Below are 18,733 nucleotides of genomic sequence, written 5' to 3'. Positions count from 1 at the left end.
CTCTGGGTCTTTGTTAGTGGGTTGCCTCCACCTAGAACACCTTCCCCAGCCATCTCCCCGCACTCAGGCTTGCCTATTCCTCAATGTCACTGGCTTTGCAAAGCTGGCCCTGATTTTCTCCATGGGTAAATCAGCTCAGCTCAGATTTCTTTAGTAGCACTCCATCTGCCTTTGCTGAAGCTATGTGGCCTTCTTTCCTTCTGTTGTGATCACCTGTGCGTATCTGATTCCTTTGACGAGTTTTTCTAGGAGCAGGGACAATGTCTTAGTTATCTCTGTGTAATCCTAGCTAATCCAGGTGTTTCACTGGGTTGGGTTTCTGCCTAAGAACATTAGGGCCTTCAACATTAGGGAAGTGTAGCAACACTCCCCAAACCCTTCCTTCGCTCCCCATGCTGTCTTAAATCATCAGAAGCTCCAAACAGAGCACCAAGCTCTTTCTCTAGCTCTGGCCCTGGCATCTTTGATTTCTCTCTCAGAATCGTGCCTTCTCTCTCTTAGTTCTCAGGTAGACAACTTAGTCTTTCCAGCTAAGACCTCTCTCTTTATCCTTATTTCTTCCAGAATGGGATTTTCTTTAGTAAGTGGGGACACTGGAAAGACTTTCATGTGCTAACATATTTTGCCCCTTCACACATGTATCTGCTACAAAATGCCTGGTCCTAGTAGACTCAAAAAATGTTCATGAATGAATGAATGATCGGGGTAATGAGCCCACATGCATAATTAAGACCAAACTCTACTTCTCTCCATCCCATGTGCTTCTTCCTAGACAAAGCCACCATAATTGGTTGTCTGGATTTGCTATAGCCTTCTAGGTGGTATTTGTACCTCTGGTCTTGTGCCCTTAGAGTCCATCCTCCGCATGGAAGGCAGAGTGATCTTTCAAAAATGTACGTAATGCCACTTCATTCCCCTGCTTGAAACCCTCCAATGGTTTCCCTCTACATTACAACAAAATTCAAACTCCTTACCCTGCAAAGCCCTTCATGATCTGCCTACCTCTAACATCACATCTCCTGGCCCTTCCTTCCTTACTTATCACGCTCTAGCCACGCTGGGATTCCTTCTAGGCTTTTGCATCAGCTGTGTTTTCTGTTCAAAGGGCTCTTGTCCTGTTTTGGAGTGATCTTCACATGACCATAACTTCACCGTAAATGTCACCTCCCCAGAGAGGCCTTCCGTGACCTCCTGGCCTAGAGAACCTTCCCCAACACTATCTCATCACCTTTCCTTATTTTCCATTCAGCCCCTATTGCTGCATAGCAAACTGCCCGCAGACACTTTGTTTTTATTACATCTCATAATTCTATGGATTAGGAAATCAAACAGGGGACAGTGGGTACAGCTCTTCTCTATGGGGTCTGGGGCTTCAGCTGAGATGACTGTAATGCCTGGGAGCTGGAGCAACTGGAAGCTGGCTGCTACCCCTGCCTACATATCTATACATATCTAAATTGCTAGCTTGGGCTTCCTTCCAACATGGTGACCTCACAATAGTTGGACTGCTTACATGGCAGCCCAGGGTTCCAAGAGACCAAGGCAGAAGCTGCCAGTGCTCTTTAAAGGACTTGGAACAATTATAAAGTCCCTTCTGCTATACTCTATTGATCAAAGCAGACCCAGGTCAACTCAGATTCAAAGGAAGGGCCATCTCTAATATGCCAGAACCGTATTCTGGCAATAAGACATTTTCTCATTAATTTCTCTGTTTACATGTATAGATTGCTTATTGAGCAAACCGTGGGAGTACAAACAAACCAGTTTCTTTCTCTCATCATTGCTTGTAGATTAACTATGTTGATCCTCCTTTTCCTGTTTCTTAATAGCATCTTGGGCAGACCTTCTAATGTTCCTGTCACTTTAATTTATTAAAGGTCCAGCCCCATCTAGGCTGGTCCATCCAATTTAAGACTAAGCCCTTTCTCTCCCCTGGGCAGGGCCTGGACTTGGCTCAAGGGAGCGGGGAGAGGCGTAGTCTGCCCCTGTACTCCTCTCTATTTTCCTCGCCAAAGTCCCTTTCTCTTTTTTCACAGGGTCGGGAAGGAGAAATTAGGGGAAAGTTTCTCTTAGCTGTGGCCATTTCTTCTCCAGCTCTGAATGCGCCTCGTATGACGGGCGTCTAGATGCCCACTCTCGCGTGGGTGCACTGCACATTGCAGGGCTACCCCACGCACTGCTCCCTACTGCGTGCCCGTTCCAGATCTATACCTGACACCTCCACTCAGCTACTGTCCCAACCCTACGTCCACAGCCTCGAGCCTCTGGGGTTTCCTCATCTGCACGCATCCCTCTTGGGAGAACACGGGAAAGGAGGCTCATGGCCATTCACCTTCCCCTATGTCCCCCTGGAAGCTCCCGCTGGAGGTGCTGAGGTGTCCCCTCTCCCCATCCTCTGTCACTCACTATTCAGTTCTCCATTCCTCCAACTCCCAGCCAGGGAGACGAGAAGGGGAGGGCAACCCAGGTCTCTGGTGACCTCCCCTCCTTCTCTCTCCTTTCCCCCTCCCTGGTCCTCCGCTTATGGAGACTGAGGAAGGGGATGCTGGGTGATGTTTGAGCCTAGCAGGATTACTTCAGCCATCTCTTAATAAATCCTGTAGGCAGATGTGTCCAGCCCCAAATTGCTTCTTCTTTGTTTTAGAGTGTGGGATACTCAAGACCCCTTTTTCCTAAGTTATGGTCCAGTCTCCAATTTGAAAAAGAATAAAGTCCACCCAACATCCTTATTGGACCACGATTATGGTCTGTCTCTCCACTAAATACAAGATCCATGAGAGCAGGTCCTGGGAGTTTTATTTCCCACTGAGTCCTTGGTGCCTAGGACAGTGTCAGGTACACAGGTGGGGCTCCACAAATATATAAAGAGCAAAGGAAAAGGGCCCTCTAGGTCCTAAATGATTTGAAAGGACGGCCAGTGTAGTCAGGTGGACCAGTCGGCTCCTTTCCTACTGACTCCTGCTGTGAGGCTCTGGCCACGGATGCAGATTTTTGCTTCTGGCCTCTGGGTGCTCCCCTGGTCTCTGTCTAGTTCTCTACAGAGATGGCTGGTCTGGGTGGGGAGGCAGACCTCCATGGGGGTGACTTGTGAATCTGAGAGCCTTAGAGATGCTGCAAGGGCTGCGGAAGGGTCCCTGGGGCCACATCAGAGCCTAAGGGGGAGGGGTGCTCTTCTCAGTTCTCAGTCCCTCAGAGGCAACGGCTCGGAATGCGTACAGCCCAAGAGTGGAGAAGCTGGAGAGAAAGTGCGTTTCTTCTGCAAAGCGTGTCCCCCGGGGCTGGCCCACCCCTACTCTGTGATCACCAGCCAGAAGCACATTCTGACCAGACTGTCCTCCAGGGGGGCCCAGGCCTCGGTGAACAGACCACCAAGGGCCTCAGCAGGGCCTCCCCACTCCACCTACCTCACTGGAGCGTCCATGGCTTCCTTCCAAAGCCTGGGGCGGGCCCCTGCCCCGGGGCCTTGTGGCTTTGTCTGAGCAGCCTGCAATTAGAGAGAACAGGGAGCTCCCCTTCCCAAAACACAACAGGAAAACAAACACATCTTGTGGGTCAAAGGCAGAAGGGAATCAGAGAGTAAGTGTATGGGATTGAAAAAAGAAAACAAAGCATTTTTTTCTCATTTCATGCCGAGGTGTTCAGGAGGAAGACAGGAGGTCAAAGGAGGAAGAGATCAGGCAGCATCTGCCAATCCCTGCATTCAGCAGCCAGCGTGGGCTGGAGGTGATGCAGTTCAGTCCCCCAGGGCCACAGCCTGTGGCACCTGGGAGCCCCCATTCACTCAGGGTCCAGAGGGTCGGGCACTGGGCTGGGTACAGGGTGGCCCTGGGGGGAGAGGAAGGGGACTGTGCTCTTGAATTTGAGGGGGATCGGGGTGGCTGGGGTCAGGGCCTCCCAAGTTTGGGGCCAAGCCTCCATCCTGGGAACCCCTCATTATGGGAGGAGTGGGCCTCAGGGTTGTGCCTAAAGCACCTGGGAGAAGATGCCCCAGGGAGCTGCAGCAACAGGCTCGAGCTACCCCCGGGTAGCCCTGGAGCCCACGGTCCCTTTTACTTCTGTCCTGCTTCCGTGTCCTGCTATTGCCCGCTGCTCTGGCCGACACACTCCCCTGGAAAGCTGTTTCCAGACTAAAATACTTTATTCAAGAGAATCTGGCTTGGTGGTCAAACAGCCACGCGGGGGCAGCTTGCTCCATGTCCAGCCTGGGGCCACTCTTTGCCTGTGTCCCTGGGAGGGGCAGGATGGTGACGCCTTAGCCGTAAAGAACAATGTCCCAGCACAAGCAGTGGCAAGATGTGAGGCCAGACCTAGGGGACAAGGAGTGGCCAAGGCCCCCAGGCAACCACTGTTCTCCAGAGCTGAATGTTCTGATCTCCAGGGGTAGAGCTGCTGCCAGGAAGAGGGTGCAGAGCTGCTGCCTGGTCACCCTCCCAGCAGGGCCAGTGGGAGCAGGCTTCTCCACTCCCACCCCGGCCACGAGCTCCCCCAGCAAGGGCTGCTGGTCCATGCAGAGCCCAGGGCCGGGGGGCAGGCGGTGGGTCTCCAGTCCTTCCCTCTCCAGCCCCCTGGTGACCCCCGGAGCCTCTGGGGCCTGGCCTGCCCCTCACAAAGCCACACGTCTTGCTTCTTCCCAAGCTGAAGCCACATGGGTCTGTCTTCTGTCTTTCTCTCACGTTCTGTTTAAGGCACTGAATTCCTGAGGGTCCTGTCCCTCCCTGCCCCTCCTCTTGGAGGGAGTGAGTCATTCAGCAGGGATACAATTGGCTAATAAATAGAGGGCAGGTGCCAGCAGGGAGGTAACTGAGAGTGTGACGGTAATAAATACACGAGCTGGGTGTGGGGTCTCTCTCCTCCGAGGGGCTGGTTACCTCCGGGGAACAGTATCACCGCACCTGCCAGAGATCAAACACAGAAAGGGGGTATCAGCCCAGTGTGGAGGGTGGGGTCCCTCCTATGGGAGGGGGGACAAACCCAGAGGGGAAGCTTGGACAGGGAGCATGGGAAGCCTGGATCTCTGCTTGCACGAGGCCAAGAAGCATCTAGGAGCTACCCCTCACCAAGCACGCACCCCGGTGCCCAGCCCCGCGCTAAGCACTCTCTCGTTTACCCTTAAAAATATCCCATGAGTAAGGCACTATCGTCCTTTTGCAGATGAGGAAACTGAGGCTCAGAGAGGTTATGAAACTTGCCCAAGGTCACACAGCTAGTCAGAGACGAAGTCTACTTTGAATGCAATTTGGCTCCATGCACCAATGCCTTTGTTTACTCTGGGACAGCAGTCTTCAAACGAGGATATGGGAACCCCTAGGTGTACATGAAGATTGTCCAAGGTGTATGTACTGATGGTTTTAAAGAAATTCGTTTTCAGCCTTCCCATGTACTCTGCCTGAAAACTGTCTGCGTGAGAGGTCCGCTTCCCCCATCTTCTCCACCTGAGGTCTGCTTCCCACCATCTTGTTCCCAGTTGCCCTTCTCCCTTAGGAAGGAAGGAAGCATCTTGTCCATTCTAAATCCTGTTACAGTACTTTTCCCCAAGGTAAAAAGGATTCGAGGGGACACTGAATAAAATAACCATCTGAGACATTGTTGTAGGCGTTGAGAAAAGAAATATGGTGACTGACTGGGTAAGCAAGCGTTTTGCAAGTGGGGTGGTTTCCAAGTCTGCTTTCAACGAAATTGAAGAACAGCTTAACCGAATTGTCAGTTAATCTGTCATGAGAAGTAATTTTTGTAGCAGATCACCTTGAGGTTTTTGGCAAACAACTTGGAAGGAGTTCAAGTGATTGAGTGACTTCCAGTCCCATTTACCTGTTTATGTGAACACGGTTTTTCAGTCTTTTCATCTATAAAAAACGATGCACAGGAATGGGATTACTATTGAACCCTGCCTCAGTCTGGCAGGAGGTAACATTCGTTACTGAGTTCATTAACTAATTGAAAAGCAGTAGCTGCATCCATCTCATTGAGGTGCATTCCCAATAAGATTGATTGTACTTTTGCGTTTAGCATCTAGTAAAATATGATGTATTTGTGCTGTTTTGATCAGTTGCTACTACTAATAATTATTGTGATCATTCATTCCAAGAGAAAATTGAATTTCGAGTTTTCTGCTCACAGAAAATTTAAAATAATTCAAACCATTGTTGTGGCAGATAAACATGACAAGGTGATACATAAAAGACATTTGAATATTAAAGAAAATACTACATTAGGCTGAAATTCTGTGGGGAAAGTAAAATGGAAAGACAAGTTCAAGGAAAAAAGAAGCAATGGAAATATTCAACTATCAAAGGAGAGTGTTCATATATTTTTTTTTGTTGATGTTGTTCAGTTTTTAAAGAGTGGATGATGGTATTAAATTAGGATGGCTTATTCCACGGGGTACATTTGGAGAGTGATATAATGGCTTTATATTAAAATGTTAATATTCATGATAGGCCAGAAGTTACATCCTTTGCAACTATTTACAATTTTGATGAAAAAGTTCAATGTCAACTTAAAAGTGAACAAGGGAGCACATGAGTTTTTGAATTTCTTTCAAGAGAGTCCCGAATGAAACGTTTGAAGACTGCTGCCCTAGCAGATAGAGGACAGGCCGCTTTCCATCTGGGGCTGCCCAGCTGGGGAGCCCCGCACTGACTACACTGCCAGCTCCTCCCCCAGTCGCTGCTTGGGCCCAGGGGAGAAATTAGTGCCATGTGCCTGCAGAGGACCCGCCCAGAATCCTCCCCAGCATCCCTATCTTCACAGAGTGGGGTGGAAGTCTCCGCTCGTGCAGGGTTGGGCTCATGGGGTAGGACTTGGTCAGCCCCAGTCCCATGGCATGAAATGATTTCCTGAGTCCCGCTGGTGGAAGGAGACAGGCCCTGAAGGAGAACCGTGGTGTGACTGAATTACTGTGCATTATGAAACACTTTATTTTGACTCTTTACTCTCACAGATTTGGGTTTTCCCTTCTCTAATCCTGCTCTCCCAACACTCAGGCTTGGACTCCAGCCTAGTCCTCCGGATGTGAAGCCAAATGGGCAGGTAACACGGAGAGGGAAAGGGAAGTGAGTGGACCCCAAGGCTCCCTGGGAGGGTGGAAGAAATATTGGTCTGGGAGCCGGTGAGGGGCTACACCTTCCCCAGGGCCACCAGGAGGTAGCCCTGGCCGAGTTTTTGGACGTTTTAGCACTAGAGTGTAAGCCCTGTAAGAGCAGGAATCTTGTTGGTTTGCCCACTGATGTACCTGGCACACAGTAAGTGCTTAGTAAATGTAGACCGACTGAATGCTTGGTGGACCCCCTGACCCCTCATTCTACACACAGAGAAAAACTTGGCTCAGAGAGAGACCTGCTCAAGGCCACACAGAAACTTAAAGCTAAGCCAGGACAAGAAGCAAGGCTTCCTGGTTCCTGTCCTGGTTCACCTGAGGCTTCCTAGGCCCTAGAATCTCTAGGTTGTGGCCCCCGACCACTGGCTTTGTCCCTCCCCGACCACTGACCCTGCTGGCAGGGTTGGGCTCCCCGCTGGCCCAGCCTCCTTGCCATCCCTGGGCCCCCCGCGCACTCACAGGTGGCAGTCTGTGTGTCTCTGCTTCTCTCTCTTCCTCTTCCCCCTGCCCTTGGGTCTCCTCCTGTAATAAGCCAAAAGCGTCAGGACAGAGTGGCTGGGGGCCCCCATGCTAGGACAGGGGCTGGCAGGCCTGAGAACAGCCCGGTGCCCCAGCCAGGCTGCTTACCTTTCTGGCTTCATCTTCTCCCGCAGAGGCCTGGGAAAACAGAGAGGAGCAGGGGAGAATCAGGAAAGCAGTAAGCGGGGGCTCCCGGCCCCGCTAAGCCCCCTCGGACATCACTGGCGCTGGTCCTGTAGTTGGCACTGAAGCCACTAGGGGGTAGCATGGAGCTAGTTAGGGAGAGATGCCCAGAGGCCTTGGGGCTTCCGCTCCCACGCTAGCCTCTGGTGACCCCACCAAGAGAGGTGTGAATGCCCTCTTGGGGGTCCTCTCCACACCCTCTGCTCTCCTCTGCCTCTTGGCATCAAATCTGGGGAATGAGTCTGCTCTCTGCTGCCTTTCTCTGTTCACTTCCTTCCCTCGCACCTGCCCTTCCTTCCAGGCTGCCCTCTGGGAGTTTCCTCGCTGACAGTGAATGAGGGGCAAGGCCACCTGTCAGGTGGACATCGCGCCACCCCCCACCCTGAGGATGTGTGACGGTGCAGGCAACATCAGTAGGCCAGGGTGAAGGGTGGGGTGAGGGGAGCTGATTGAAAGCCCCACAGTCACCAGGCTTGTCCTGGCTCTGCCTCCGGGCGCTGTGGCTGTTGACCCAGAAGAGAGAAGAAAGGTGGCCCTGTTGCTCAGCCCTCTGGAAGGGGACAGGGCCTCAGTCTCCCCTGGGAGCCAGAGTGGGGGCATGGGGCAGCGCGGCGACAGCAAGCTTTGAGGTCAGGGAAGACTCCCTAGGCTGGCCATCTCCCTTGGGAGCCAGGGCAGGGTACCAGCGCCTCCTGGGACTGCCTGGTCGTGTCTCTGCCATCTGGGACCAGTCAGAGACACTCTCGGACCCTCAGTCTTCTCATCTGTCTGCCCCAACAGAGAGGCTGTGAAGGCAAAGGTGATGTGGAAGGTGAAAGGTCACTGTCAAGCACTGTGCCTGGGAGGGTTTGTTACTGAACTGTTGTTATATGGCCAAGCCCTGCCAAGGGGGGACAGGAGGAAACAGATTGGGGCAGGGCCTCTAACAGTGGTACAGATCCAAGAGGGGTGGCCAGAGCCCAGGACAGTAGGCAGGACCAAGCCCAGGGCAGTACTGGGGTTCCTGGAGAGTGTGGTAATGGCCACGAGAGGTAGCAAGAAAAAGGGCAAGCTTAGGGGTTAGACAGGCTGGGGTTCACTCACTAGCTGTGGCAAATCATGTAACCATAGCAAGCCTCAGTTTCTTCATCCGTAAAATGGGACGACAATGGTACCTATCTCCTCGGGTTGTTAGGTGAGCTGTGACTTGGTCTCTCTTGCTCACCACTGTATCCCAAGGAGCTGGGACAGTGCCTAGCATACAGTCGGTGCTCAATGGATGTTTATTGAATAAATGAGAAAACACAGTCAGGTGCCTAATGCATGGCGAGGCACAGAGGAGATGCACCATCAATGGTAGTCCTCCCCCTCTTCCTGCCCCAGGATAGGGCTCAGGACCTCTTGTCTGGTGCCTCCATCCATGGCCCAGGGGTACCAGGAGAGCACTGGAGCCCATTCCTCTCTTCCCTGAGCCTGGTTGGCAGTGCCAGGCCTGCTGCTCCTGGTAACTAACGCTCAGAGTACCCTGGGTACCAGCAGCAAGATGTGCTGGTGACAGGCTCTCCCGGGTGGGGGAGCGACTTTAAAGAAAGCTCCTTCCCTCTGCCCCTTCCCTCCCACCAGGGCTTGTCCGTCTCTGCGCGCCTCGGCCAGTTGACCCCTCCCGTGGGCACCAGCCTGGCCTAGAACTAAGTCCAGTCACTTCTTCCAGGGCCGTGGCAGCTGCCTCCCAGCTTGAGGAGGGAGATGGCGTGCCCTGAGCCTGGCAAGTTTGGGAGGGACCCTGGCTCCCTCCATCCCTGTGGTTTCTCAGCAGCTGTGGTCCAGCTGCTGGGGCCAGCTCCCTGGGCAAAACCGGCTGATGGGGAGACACAAGCAGCTGCCACTGGTCGCCGATTTCCCTGGCCTCCCTCAACTAGGAAGCAGGGACGGGCAGCCCCTGGCTGAAGCTGCCAGGCTCGTGGGGGCTGCCCCTGCCACACCCGAGGACCCACCTGCACTCGCAGCGCACATGCTGAGAGAACGTCAGCTCCACGTAGGAGGGCCGGTCCCCAGAGCGGATCTTCAGGAGCTGAGGGGAGAGGAAGGTTGGGTGACTGGATTGGGGGTGGCCTGGGGTTTCCAATACTCCCTCCAGCCTCCCCTTGCATGAGGACCAGGTTCCCTATTTCCCACCAGCCTTTCCCACACCCTCATTTCACTTTGAGTGTGGGGCAAATAGCCCTCCCGCCTGCATGTGGAGCTGAGGGAGGCCCCTGTCCCTCCCGTCCCAGGGCCACCAGCATAGCAATAGTGTAGGAAGGGGGCCCCTGCTCTGGAGGCAGCGAGACCTATGTTCAAAGCTTGGCTCTTCCACCTGCTGAGCAAGTGAAATAACATCTCTGAACCTCAGGTTCCTCATCTGTGAAATGGGAATATCACTTCGCTCCAAGGATCGAATGTTGAGGTAACACTTCTGAAGCACCTAGCATAGGGCTTGGCGTTATTCAACTACTGCTCAAAAAACCACTGTAGGTGTGAGTGTGTAAGAAGGCTCAGGACATGAAATGCCAAATGCCCCTGGTATAAACAGGGACATCTTGAATCCGAACAGATTTCTTTTCCAACCTCAACCAGATATGCTAGGTCCTGGGGCAGGGCTAAGCCAGAGGCTGAGAAAGCTGGTAAGGGAGGAGGTGAGGGGGCTCAAAGCTGGGGCAGGGGTTCAGGAAGGAGGGGCACTGTGGTAAGAGGATAGGCCTGGGCATAAGTCCCAGTCCTGTGACCCTGGCCTGCCCTCCTTCCCTCCCGGGCCCCCTCGGGGGCAGGTTCTGTGGCCCTCTGAGCAGCATGCGGACAGAGGTGCAGGCCCGGACACGAGGAGGAGAGCCTGCTTACCTGCATGGTGACATTGACCGTCTCCACTGGAACACAGCGCAGGTTCTCATCACCACAGCAGCCCATGCAGCGCAGCAGGGAGACGCAGGACGGGCTGAACATGTGCTCAACCTCGCCGGGGTATTCCGACACGATGTCCACCAGCCTCTCCAGGGCCCGGCAGTAGCTACGGCCCCACACTTCCTGGAAGGGCACCACTGCGAGGAGGCACAGACAGCTGCGTCAGGCCAGGAGGGGCCTGCTCCTTGAAGCCCAGGCCCTGCGGGTCCTCCCAGGTTCAGCCCACACCCCCTCCTCCAGGAAGCCCCCAGCCTATGTGAGCTCCCCCGGCTCTGAGCTCCTGATGTGATCCCTCTGGGATGACAGCTGGACCTCCAACTCGTCTGCCGGATGGAAATCCCAGTGGAACGGAATTTCTCAGTGTCTTGAGCTCTCAGCTCTATTCTCAACTCAGGGGCCCGCATCTACCTCGGTGCCTTGAAGCTTCGAGGAGCGTGCTCTGGCAGCTCCCCAGGCCCTCTGGATCTTTCTTAGCCCTGACCTGGTGCTTCCTCAGTCTTGGGGAATTGGCAGAAAACAGTCAGTTCTGCAAGACTGGCTTGCAGAGTCCCACAGGGAGGGTTAGCCTTCCCCTTAGTCCTTGTTTCCTGCCCACACTGGGCCAGCTCCTCTGCCTGGTGGCCAAGACTGCAGTCAGCAACATGACCCATTCCCGTGCTCCATTTCGGTCAGGCCACCCTCGTGAGAGCTCGGGGCCACATCATCCTAATTCCCACTTGAGGTCCATGCTCCTTGCCCCCTTCTCGTTTCTAACCAAATAAAGCCCACTTCCCACTTCCCCAGGCCCGCCTCCCTTCCTCCTCTCCGAAGCCTTCTCCTACTTGTCCAGCGTGAACAGATGTTCCTTTTTTGAGCATAACTCAGCCCCAAGGGCTTGCCTTATCTCTGTCACTGGTGGCTCTTATCTTTTTTACAAGCAAGTTGAGGCTCCTTGAAGACATGGACCCAAGCACCCAGTAAACACAGGCTAAGTAATTACTGATTGATTAGATGAGAGTTCGCTGAAGGTTATCAGGGACATCCCTGACCCCCACGATGTCCTGGTGGTCTTGACCAGGAACTTCTGGGGGCTGATCTGGAGTCTCTCAAAAGACGTTGCTCCTTCAGGGGAGGGCCTGGGGCCTGGTCCCAAACAGAGGCTCACAGGAAGTGAGTAGCCAGAGCCAGGAGACCTGGTTTCTAGCCCTGGCCCTACACCGGCTGTGTGACCTTGGGGCAGTCACTTCACCTTTCTGGGTATATCAGTTTCCTCAGCTGAGGAAAAAGAAGAAGGTTGGGAATAGATGGTTGCCAAGGGCTCTCCCAGATCTGACAGGCAGTCTGTGATTCTGCGCACACAACCCAGCCCAGCTGTGAGACCGTGAGCAGAGACACTTCTCCAGTCCTGGGTCATCCTGCCCTGTACCTGGTGGTCATCCTCAGCTGGTCGGGGAGGACAGGGAAGCTGGGCCACCTGGGGACGCTGCAGCCTCTGCCCTAGGGCAATGGCCTCTCCTAGCAGCCCCTCACTACCTTCCATGTCCCTTCCTAGGAGGCAGAAGGGGCTGAAGTCCATTCTACTGAGCCTACGAGGACGTGAGTCTCAGGGTAATCTCAGAGGAAAAATAAACTTCAGCCCTAGCAGAGGCCCTCGGGAAAGGCTGCAAGCTGGTGGAAAATACCCAAGAGGCAGTGTGTCCACGTGGAGCTGGCTGAAGCGGCCACAGAGCAATAAACTGTGCTTATCTGAGCGTCTGCTGCTCCATTCTGCCCTGTCTGCTTAGCGGGCACTAGGGCTGGGCCCAGGGACGGGAGGGAGACCAGAGACCTCCCTGATCCTGCCTCTCCAGGCCACTGGGTCACTCTCCCTGGACCCAAGTGGGAAACAAGGCCCTCTCCTTCAGGTCAGCCCAAAGCCCCAGGGAAGCCAGCCTTTGCAGGGAGAGGTCAGAGGAGCACCTCCCTATTGTAACTCTGTGAGTGCGTGTTTAGTCTAAAACCTTCATAAGCACTGCACAACTCTGAACATTTAATCTCTGCCTCGGAAAGCGTAAATAACAGTAGAGGGGTAGCCAGCTGCCGAAGTGCCGCAGAAGGTTCAGGGTCCCGCCCCGGGACCAGCCATCAGGGACGGGGAGGGCAGCAGAGAAGGGGCACCCCGTCCCCCTACCATCCCGCAAGCAAACTCCACCCAGCTGGGCCATGGGGCCACCGCCAGGTTAAGCAGAGCCGCAGGGCCTAGGAGGCAGAAGGGATTTCCTTTCCCCTCACCCACCATGCAGACTGCGGCAACAGGACCCAGGCTCCGGGGCCCTGAAGCCCACCGCTTTCTGGGCCTCATGGCCGGATGGTGTTGGGAGAGGGCTGAGAAGGAGGTGGGCTGGGCCTGGTTTACCTGGCAGACACCAGGAAAGGGGGCAGCTCATTCCTGGGGCTGCTGTCTGGGTGTGTGGGAGAAACAGAGGGGGCTGGGCGAAGGGCTGGCTGAGGGAGTGCTGTGACCGCTCCCAGCTGTGGGCTGAGCCCCTCAGCAAAGAGCTCTGCTCAGCTGCTCCTGAGGGCACTTCCTTTGGCCCCAGACCTGCTCAGAGGCCGGGGTGCGGGGAGAGGAACGGGAGGCTGTGGCCGAGGCAGGCGCCTGGCTGCTCCCGGGGCCAAAAAGTGGGCTCTCGGCTCTCTTGCCAGCCCTTGGGTGAGCCTCCCGTCTGGCTCCAGCTGCCTACCACCCAGGACAGAGGAGACCCCAGATGGGAAGTGTTTCATCCTGAGAGCAAGCTCCTGGGGGGGGGGCACTGGGAGGGTGGGGGGACCGGGCTGGGCAGAGCCACTGGCCACCAGCCCGAGCCCAGCAGGTATCCTCTTGGTGGTCACCGGTGGGGCACACACCCAGCCTGTGGCAGTGGACACCCTGCTCAATGCCTGCTCAGCTGTGAGCCGTGGGGAGGCTCGGTGCCACGCGCTCCAGCTCTGTCACATGTACTGAAGAGTGTCCAAGGCTTTAGGTGACCCCAAGGGCCTCTGTGAGCCTCAGAGCCTTCATCTATAACACGTGGAGAATACGAGTGCCTTCCTAGTTCACAGCTTGTGGCAGAGTTATAGTAAATGCCTGATAATATTACCATGAATAGTAATTGTAAAAAATCAACGTCTGTGGCTGCAAAGCACAGACCATTCTGTCTCTTGTCTGGTGTTAGGAGGGGATGGCATTTTCAGGATTTTGATAACTGGGGTCCAAAGCTCTTTCCCTGGTCATGATACAGGCTCCCTAATTGATCAGGATGACAGGTGAGCTGTCCTAATGGATCGACACTTCCCGGGTCCCTCCTCACTCGGGTCCCTGGGAGATATATACTCCTGTGTCTCCTCCGTGGAGTCAGAGAATCCTACAATCTGAGAAAAAGAACCTTAGATATCATGTAGTTTAATGCTCCCATTTTATAGATGATGAAACTGAGGCTCAGACTTCTTTGATAGCTGTTATCTGAAATATACTAAAAGCATCAAAAAGGCCATGGGGTGGAGGTAGGTGATGGGTCTCTCTCCAAATCCCAGAGAGCATATATTGTGCCAATCCCAGAGGGCAAGCAGGGGGAGGGAGAGGATATCAATGAAATCAACGTCTGCTACCACCCCCACCTTCTCAGTGCCCAAGGGGCCTGGGACTCAGCCGTCAGAGCATGGCCAGGCCCAGGAGAGGCTGGCTACCAGGCAGTAGAGGGAGGGTGTTCCCAGCTCACAGAGGTCACCACGCGTGTGCATGTGCACGTCCCTACATGCTCCCTTTCTTCCGTGGGAAGTGGTGTGTGGCCTGGCTGCACGTCTTGGAGAGGCAGGGAGGGAGGGGCAAGGCAGGGGGCCTGGCATGGGCCTCCTGCCTTCTGCACGTATGTCTCTTTGGCAAATTGTCTCACCCTTTGAAGATTCCCTCTTGATGCAACCCTGGGTGGGGAGTGGAGGGGCCAGGGAAGGCACAACTCATTCTGTCTGTTTGTAATCAATGGAAAGGCCTCGTCAGGTCCCTGAAGCTCCTCCAGGGCTGGCTGCTGGGAAGGTCCTCTTGCCCCTCCCTGGTCCTCTTGACTGCTGGACCACTGCATCCAGCTCATAGACCCCCAGCCTGGCCCTTGGCACTCATTGCCTGCACTGCCCTCCAAGACCCCATCTGCCCCCCTTACATCATGCTGGGAAGGGGCTCTGATGAACCCCAACCTGACGAATCCTGGGTAAACGGGCCCCAGCCCTGCTCTCTGTGCGACGGGTGACCCTGGCCCAGGAAGACACCTCTCTAGGCCTCTGGGTCACAATGGGGGGATCTCTCAAGCCCTGCCAACTCTGTCGGCCAGGGCGTCAGCCAGCTTGCAGACTCTCCCCAGCTCAGTATCAGCCTGCACCCACCCTTCCCATCCTCTGCAGAGGCCCAGGAGGTGAGGGCTTGGAGAGCTGTGCACCCGCCCCTCCAGCCCCGCCCCCGCCCCCTGGGCCCAGGCAGCTTACCTTCCACCTCTGATGAGCCGTTCGCAGCAGACAAGGCCCACTGCTGTGGACAGAAAGGTGCAGAGATGAGGGGGACCACCTTGGGCCTCTGCGCTCTGGGGCCCAGTGTGTCGGTAAGATCATAGAGGCCCCTCTGACTCTGAGCTCCTTCCCACCCGCTGCACACACTCTGCCCTGTCTCACAGCTGGCTCCTTCCAGGTGCAACGAGAAAAACTCAAGGGACCCTGGGTGGGTCCCATGGGTCCCACCCCCTCTCTGGCCTCAGTTTCCTCATTTAGAAAGGGTGGGAGGCTGGAAGCTTTTGGAGACCCTTTGCCTGCTCTGTCCCAAAGATCTGGCGATCCTTTGGGGTCTCCCTTCTACCCAGCCCCCAGGCAGCCCTGCTGGGCCCTGTGCAGCTTGCCTTGGCCGGGTACCAGAGCCCAGGGGGAGGCGATCAGCTGGTGGGAGCGAGGCGCTGGAGCGGGTGGCGCCAGGAGCCGGTGCTGCCGGTAAAGTGACACCTCTGACCAGCCCTGCAGCAGGCAAGCGGGCGGCGGGTGGTATGGCCCTTCCGCCCCGTGGAACTGCCCAGCCCACCCACTTCTGGGCTGGGGCTCGGGACTCCCGGGGCAGTGGGACAGCGCAGTGGGAAGGGAGCTCATTGGCTTTGTCAGGATTTCACTGCCCAAGCTGGCTCACAGCCAGACTCACCCAGCTCCTGGGAAAAGGGCCCTGCTCACTTCCCCAGGCCCTGCACTCAGGACCTCCAGCTGCCCATCCGGGAGAGAGGGCACAGTGGGACCCTTGTCTTGCCCCCAGCCCACCCAGGAGCCCTGGGCTCAGCCTGGAGCCTTGGTGGGGGGCAGGGCCCAGCCTCCCCACCAGTAGTCTTTTCAGCCGGCTTTCCCTCCACCAGGCCAGGTCAGAGGTCCTGGGGGCGCCTGCCTGGTCACAGGGCCTCGACCCTGACCACAAGGCCAGGGACCCGCCTGGGATTAGTGGAGAGATGCTTTTAGCAAAGCCACCAGGGCTCCAGGGGCCAGACAGGAAACCTCCCTCCCTTCCCTGTGGCTTCCCTGCCCCCGCCAAGACAGACCCCGGAGCTGAGGTCTGGGACAGCCCAGCCTGCGGACTCCTCCCAGACGACGTGGTCCAGCCTGGCTCGTGGGAAGTGTGTGGACATCCTTGGAGGTGCTGCTCCCGGGAGTGGGTCTGTGATTTCAGAGCCCCCTGTTCCCAGTGCTGGGGGTGGGAAGATCAGGGAAGCCAGGCTGGGGGGTGGGGGTCTTACCTGGGGGGGCACAGCAGGCAGGGCCAGCCCAGCCAGGAGCTGCAGGAAGCAAGTGAACAGCCTCATGGCAGGCATCTTCTCAGACGTACCAAGCCAGGGGGCTCCAAGGGAAAACCACCATGCTCGTACCCCGGGGGAGCCCCTGGCACAGGACAGGAGCTGAATGGGGGGCTGGGTGCCCCCCCTCACTGCTGCCCCGAGGTCCCTGTCGGTGGCCCGAGCATCCTCTAGAAGCCCTGGGGATTCTGGAGCCGGCAGGTAAGGCTGCGGCTGGGGCACCTGGTGCGGAGGGCCCGGCAGGGCCGGTCGGTGTGGGGCAGGCGGGTCCCTGAGGAGGGTCCGTCGGGCGCCCGGCGCGACCCCAGGTCCTCTCGTGGCTGGCGAGTGAAGATGCAGTTTCTTCCTCAGACAGCAGCTCCCTTCTGGGACTGAAGCTTGTCGGCCGCTGGGTTTCAGGGCCCGCGAGTGGGGGCGGGGCTGCAGGCCCGCCCCGCCCACCGCCGACGAGGCTCCAGACCCGAGTCCTAGGGAGCGGCCGGGCGCCGAGCGGGGCCAGAGGCCGGGCGGGCGGCGCGGACCTGAGCGAGCTCGGGCGGCAGTGCGTGGAAGGGGCCCTCCAGACGCGGGCTTCACCGCCCGGCGGAGCCCAGCCCGCAGCTTCTCCCGGGACGCTCGGAGCCTGCTGCCCGGGGCGCCGGCTGAGCCAGGCAGCACCCAGTGCTGGCCCAGGAGAGGGGCCCCCAGCTTGGCTCCGGCTCTTCCAGGCCGGCCACCTTGGGCGGGGGCAGCCAGGTGTGGAGCCCAACGCCTGCGAACAAGGCTCCTGACATTAGGCCTCTGCAGAGATGCAGCTCCAGACCCCCAGGAAGGCAGTGATTTGCTCTGGTACTTCACAGTGCCACCTTATGCCATCCCCATAATCCTCAAGGGTGAAAGAATTATCAACCCTATTCTATAGATGAAGAAACTGAGGTTCCAAGAGTGCCCCTCCCTGTATACGTTGTACATACATATGTACTCCTGAAAAGTGTGTGTGTGTGCGTGTGTGTGCGCGCGCGCGCGTGTGTGTGTGTGCTTAACATACAGAGACAAAACCCATGCCATGTGGCTGTCTCTTCAGCCCATGCACCATCCTCCTGGCCAGGCATGCAGACGGCAGGCACCTGGCTGGGGCTTCAGCACTGTTTCCTCTTGTGGCAAGCAGTTTTCCAGGCCCTGCCTGCAAGCCGGCCACATGTGGCTTGGAGAGTGGCCTACTAGTGCAGCATTTCCTCCTGGTCCCGGGAGGAGGAGGAAGTGCTCCGACATGGCAGGGGTCTGCCGGAAGGGGTCTGTGTGTGCGTGTCTCTGTGCCTGTGTGTGGGCATTTGCGTGCAGTTGTGGAGATCCACGTGTGCTGTCAGTCTCTGTGTGGTCTGAGTGTCTGTGGGCATCTGCTGTGTCGCTTTGTGGGCGTCTGGTCTCTTGGTATCTCTGTATGCCTGTGTGATTGTGTGTGTGTGTGTGTGTGTGTATGTATGTGCCTGGTTTTTCTTCTGTGTTTGGAAGTGTGTCTGAATGTGCATTTCAGTGGGATTGTGAACTTGTATGCCTGCCTGTGTCTTCGTGTGTGTGTCTTCGTGGGTGAGTATCCGGGCCAGCTTCTGTGTGTGACTGTGCATCTCTGTGTTATTTGTGTATGCCTCCCACGGTCCTCGAGCGTTCATCACCACCACCACCCTCCGCGCACACTTCCTGGCTATGAGAACCTGGCAGGATTTGGGGTCATGGGTTGGCCTGGGCCTGGGGCTGGTGGGCGGCTGGGGGAGAGGAGGGAGGCCTGAGAGGTGGCCCCTACATCTCACATTCCAGCCAGGAAAAGAGAGGCCAGGGCAGCCCCAGCTCTCACCCCAGTGACCTCTGCGTCCGTTGCCTGCCCGCCCACCCACGCGGGGCTGCCAGAGATGCTGCCTCCTGCCTGGCCGGCCCCAAACCCGGAGGTCCAGGAGCCAGGGGCCAGTCACCAGCCAGCTAAGGGGGGGGGCTGCAAAGAACTTTCTGACAAGCTCCAACATGCTAAGGCTCATGGAGCAGACAGATTCCTTCCTGGGCCCAGGGTCTTGGTGGAGGATGTCTGGGCATCGCTGGGGTGAGTAGATGTGTGTTTGTGCATATCTGGGTCATATATGCTTGCCCATGATATCTGTGTATACATATGCATGTTTTGGATTTGGATTTGTGAATGTGGACATGGGTGTGTTTTGTGTATGAGTGTGTGTGTTTATGTATCTGT

At 56.2% G+C, this 18,733-nt stretch overlaps 1 protein-coding gene across 3 annotated transcripts; it reads right to left on the bottom strand.

The window, feature by feature from the left end:
- Positions 1-4,864: 4,864 nt before the first annotated feature.
- Positions 4,865-16,536, bottom strand: PGF (placental growth factor). Of its 3 annotated transcripts, none has more exons than XM_065872041.1 (7): positions 16,462-16,536; positions 15,188-15,230; positions 10,655-10,851; positions 9,772-9,848; positions 7,724-7,753; positions 7,556-7,618; positions 4,865-4,892 (listed from the first exon to the last, which is right to left on the bottom strand). In XM_065872041.1, exons 1-7 carry the CDS (start codon positions 16,534-16,536, stop codon positions 4,865-4,867), a joined length of 513 nt encoding a protein of 170 aa, XP_065728113.1. The 3 variants fall into 3 exon arrangements, with proteins under 3 accessions (XP_065728113.1, XP_065728114.1, XP_065728115.1); XM_065872042.1 differs by having other exon boundaries at positions 15,188-15,227; XM_065872043.1 differs by lacking the exon at positions 7,556-7,618.
- Positions 16,537-18,733: the final 2,197 nt, after the last annotated feature.

The sequence above is a fragment of the Phocoena phocoena genome, chromosome 2, assembly GCF_963924675.1.
Source record: "Phocoena phocoena chromosome 2, mPhoPho1.1, whole genome shotgun sequence".
NCBI classification, from domain to species: Eukaryota; Metazoa; Chordata; class Mammalia; order Artiodactyla; family Phocoenidae; genus Phocoena; species Phocoena phocoena.
The sequence above is the reverse complement of the archived record's forward strand: the minus strand, read 5'-3'. Positions and strand labels throughout refer to the sequence as shown.

Bases quoted from the DNA above. Each gene is read 5' to 3' on its own strand.
- PGF (XM_065872041.1), bottom strand. From the start codon at position 16,536: ATGCCTGCCATGAGGCTGTTCACTTGCTTCCTGCAGCTCCTGGCTGGG. The intron at 15,231-16,461 runs GTAAGACCCCCA...TTCTGTCCACAG, and splicing joins TGCCTGCTGTGCCCCCCCAG to CAGTGGGCCTTGTCTGCTGC. The intron at 7,754-9,771 runs GTGGGTCCTCGG...CTGTTTTCCCAG, and splicing joins CATGTGCGCTGCGAGTGCAG to GCCTCTGCGGGAGAAGATGA.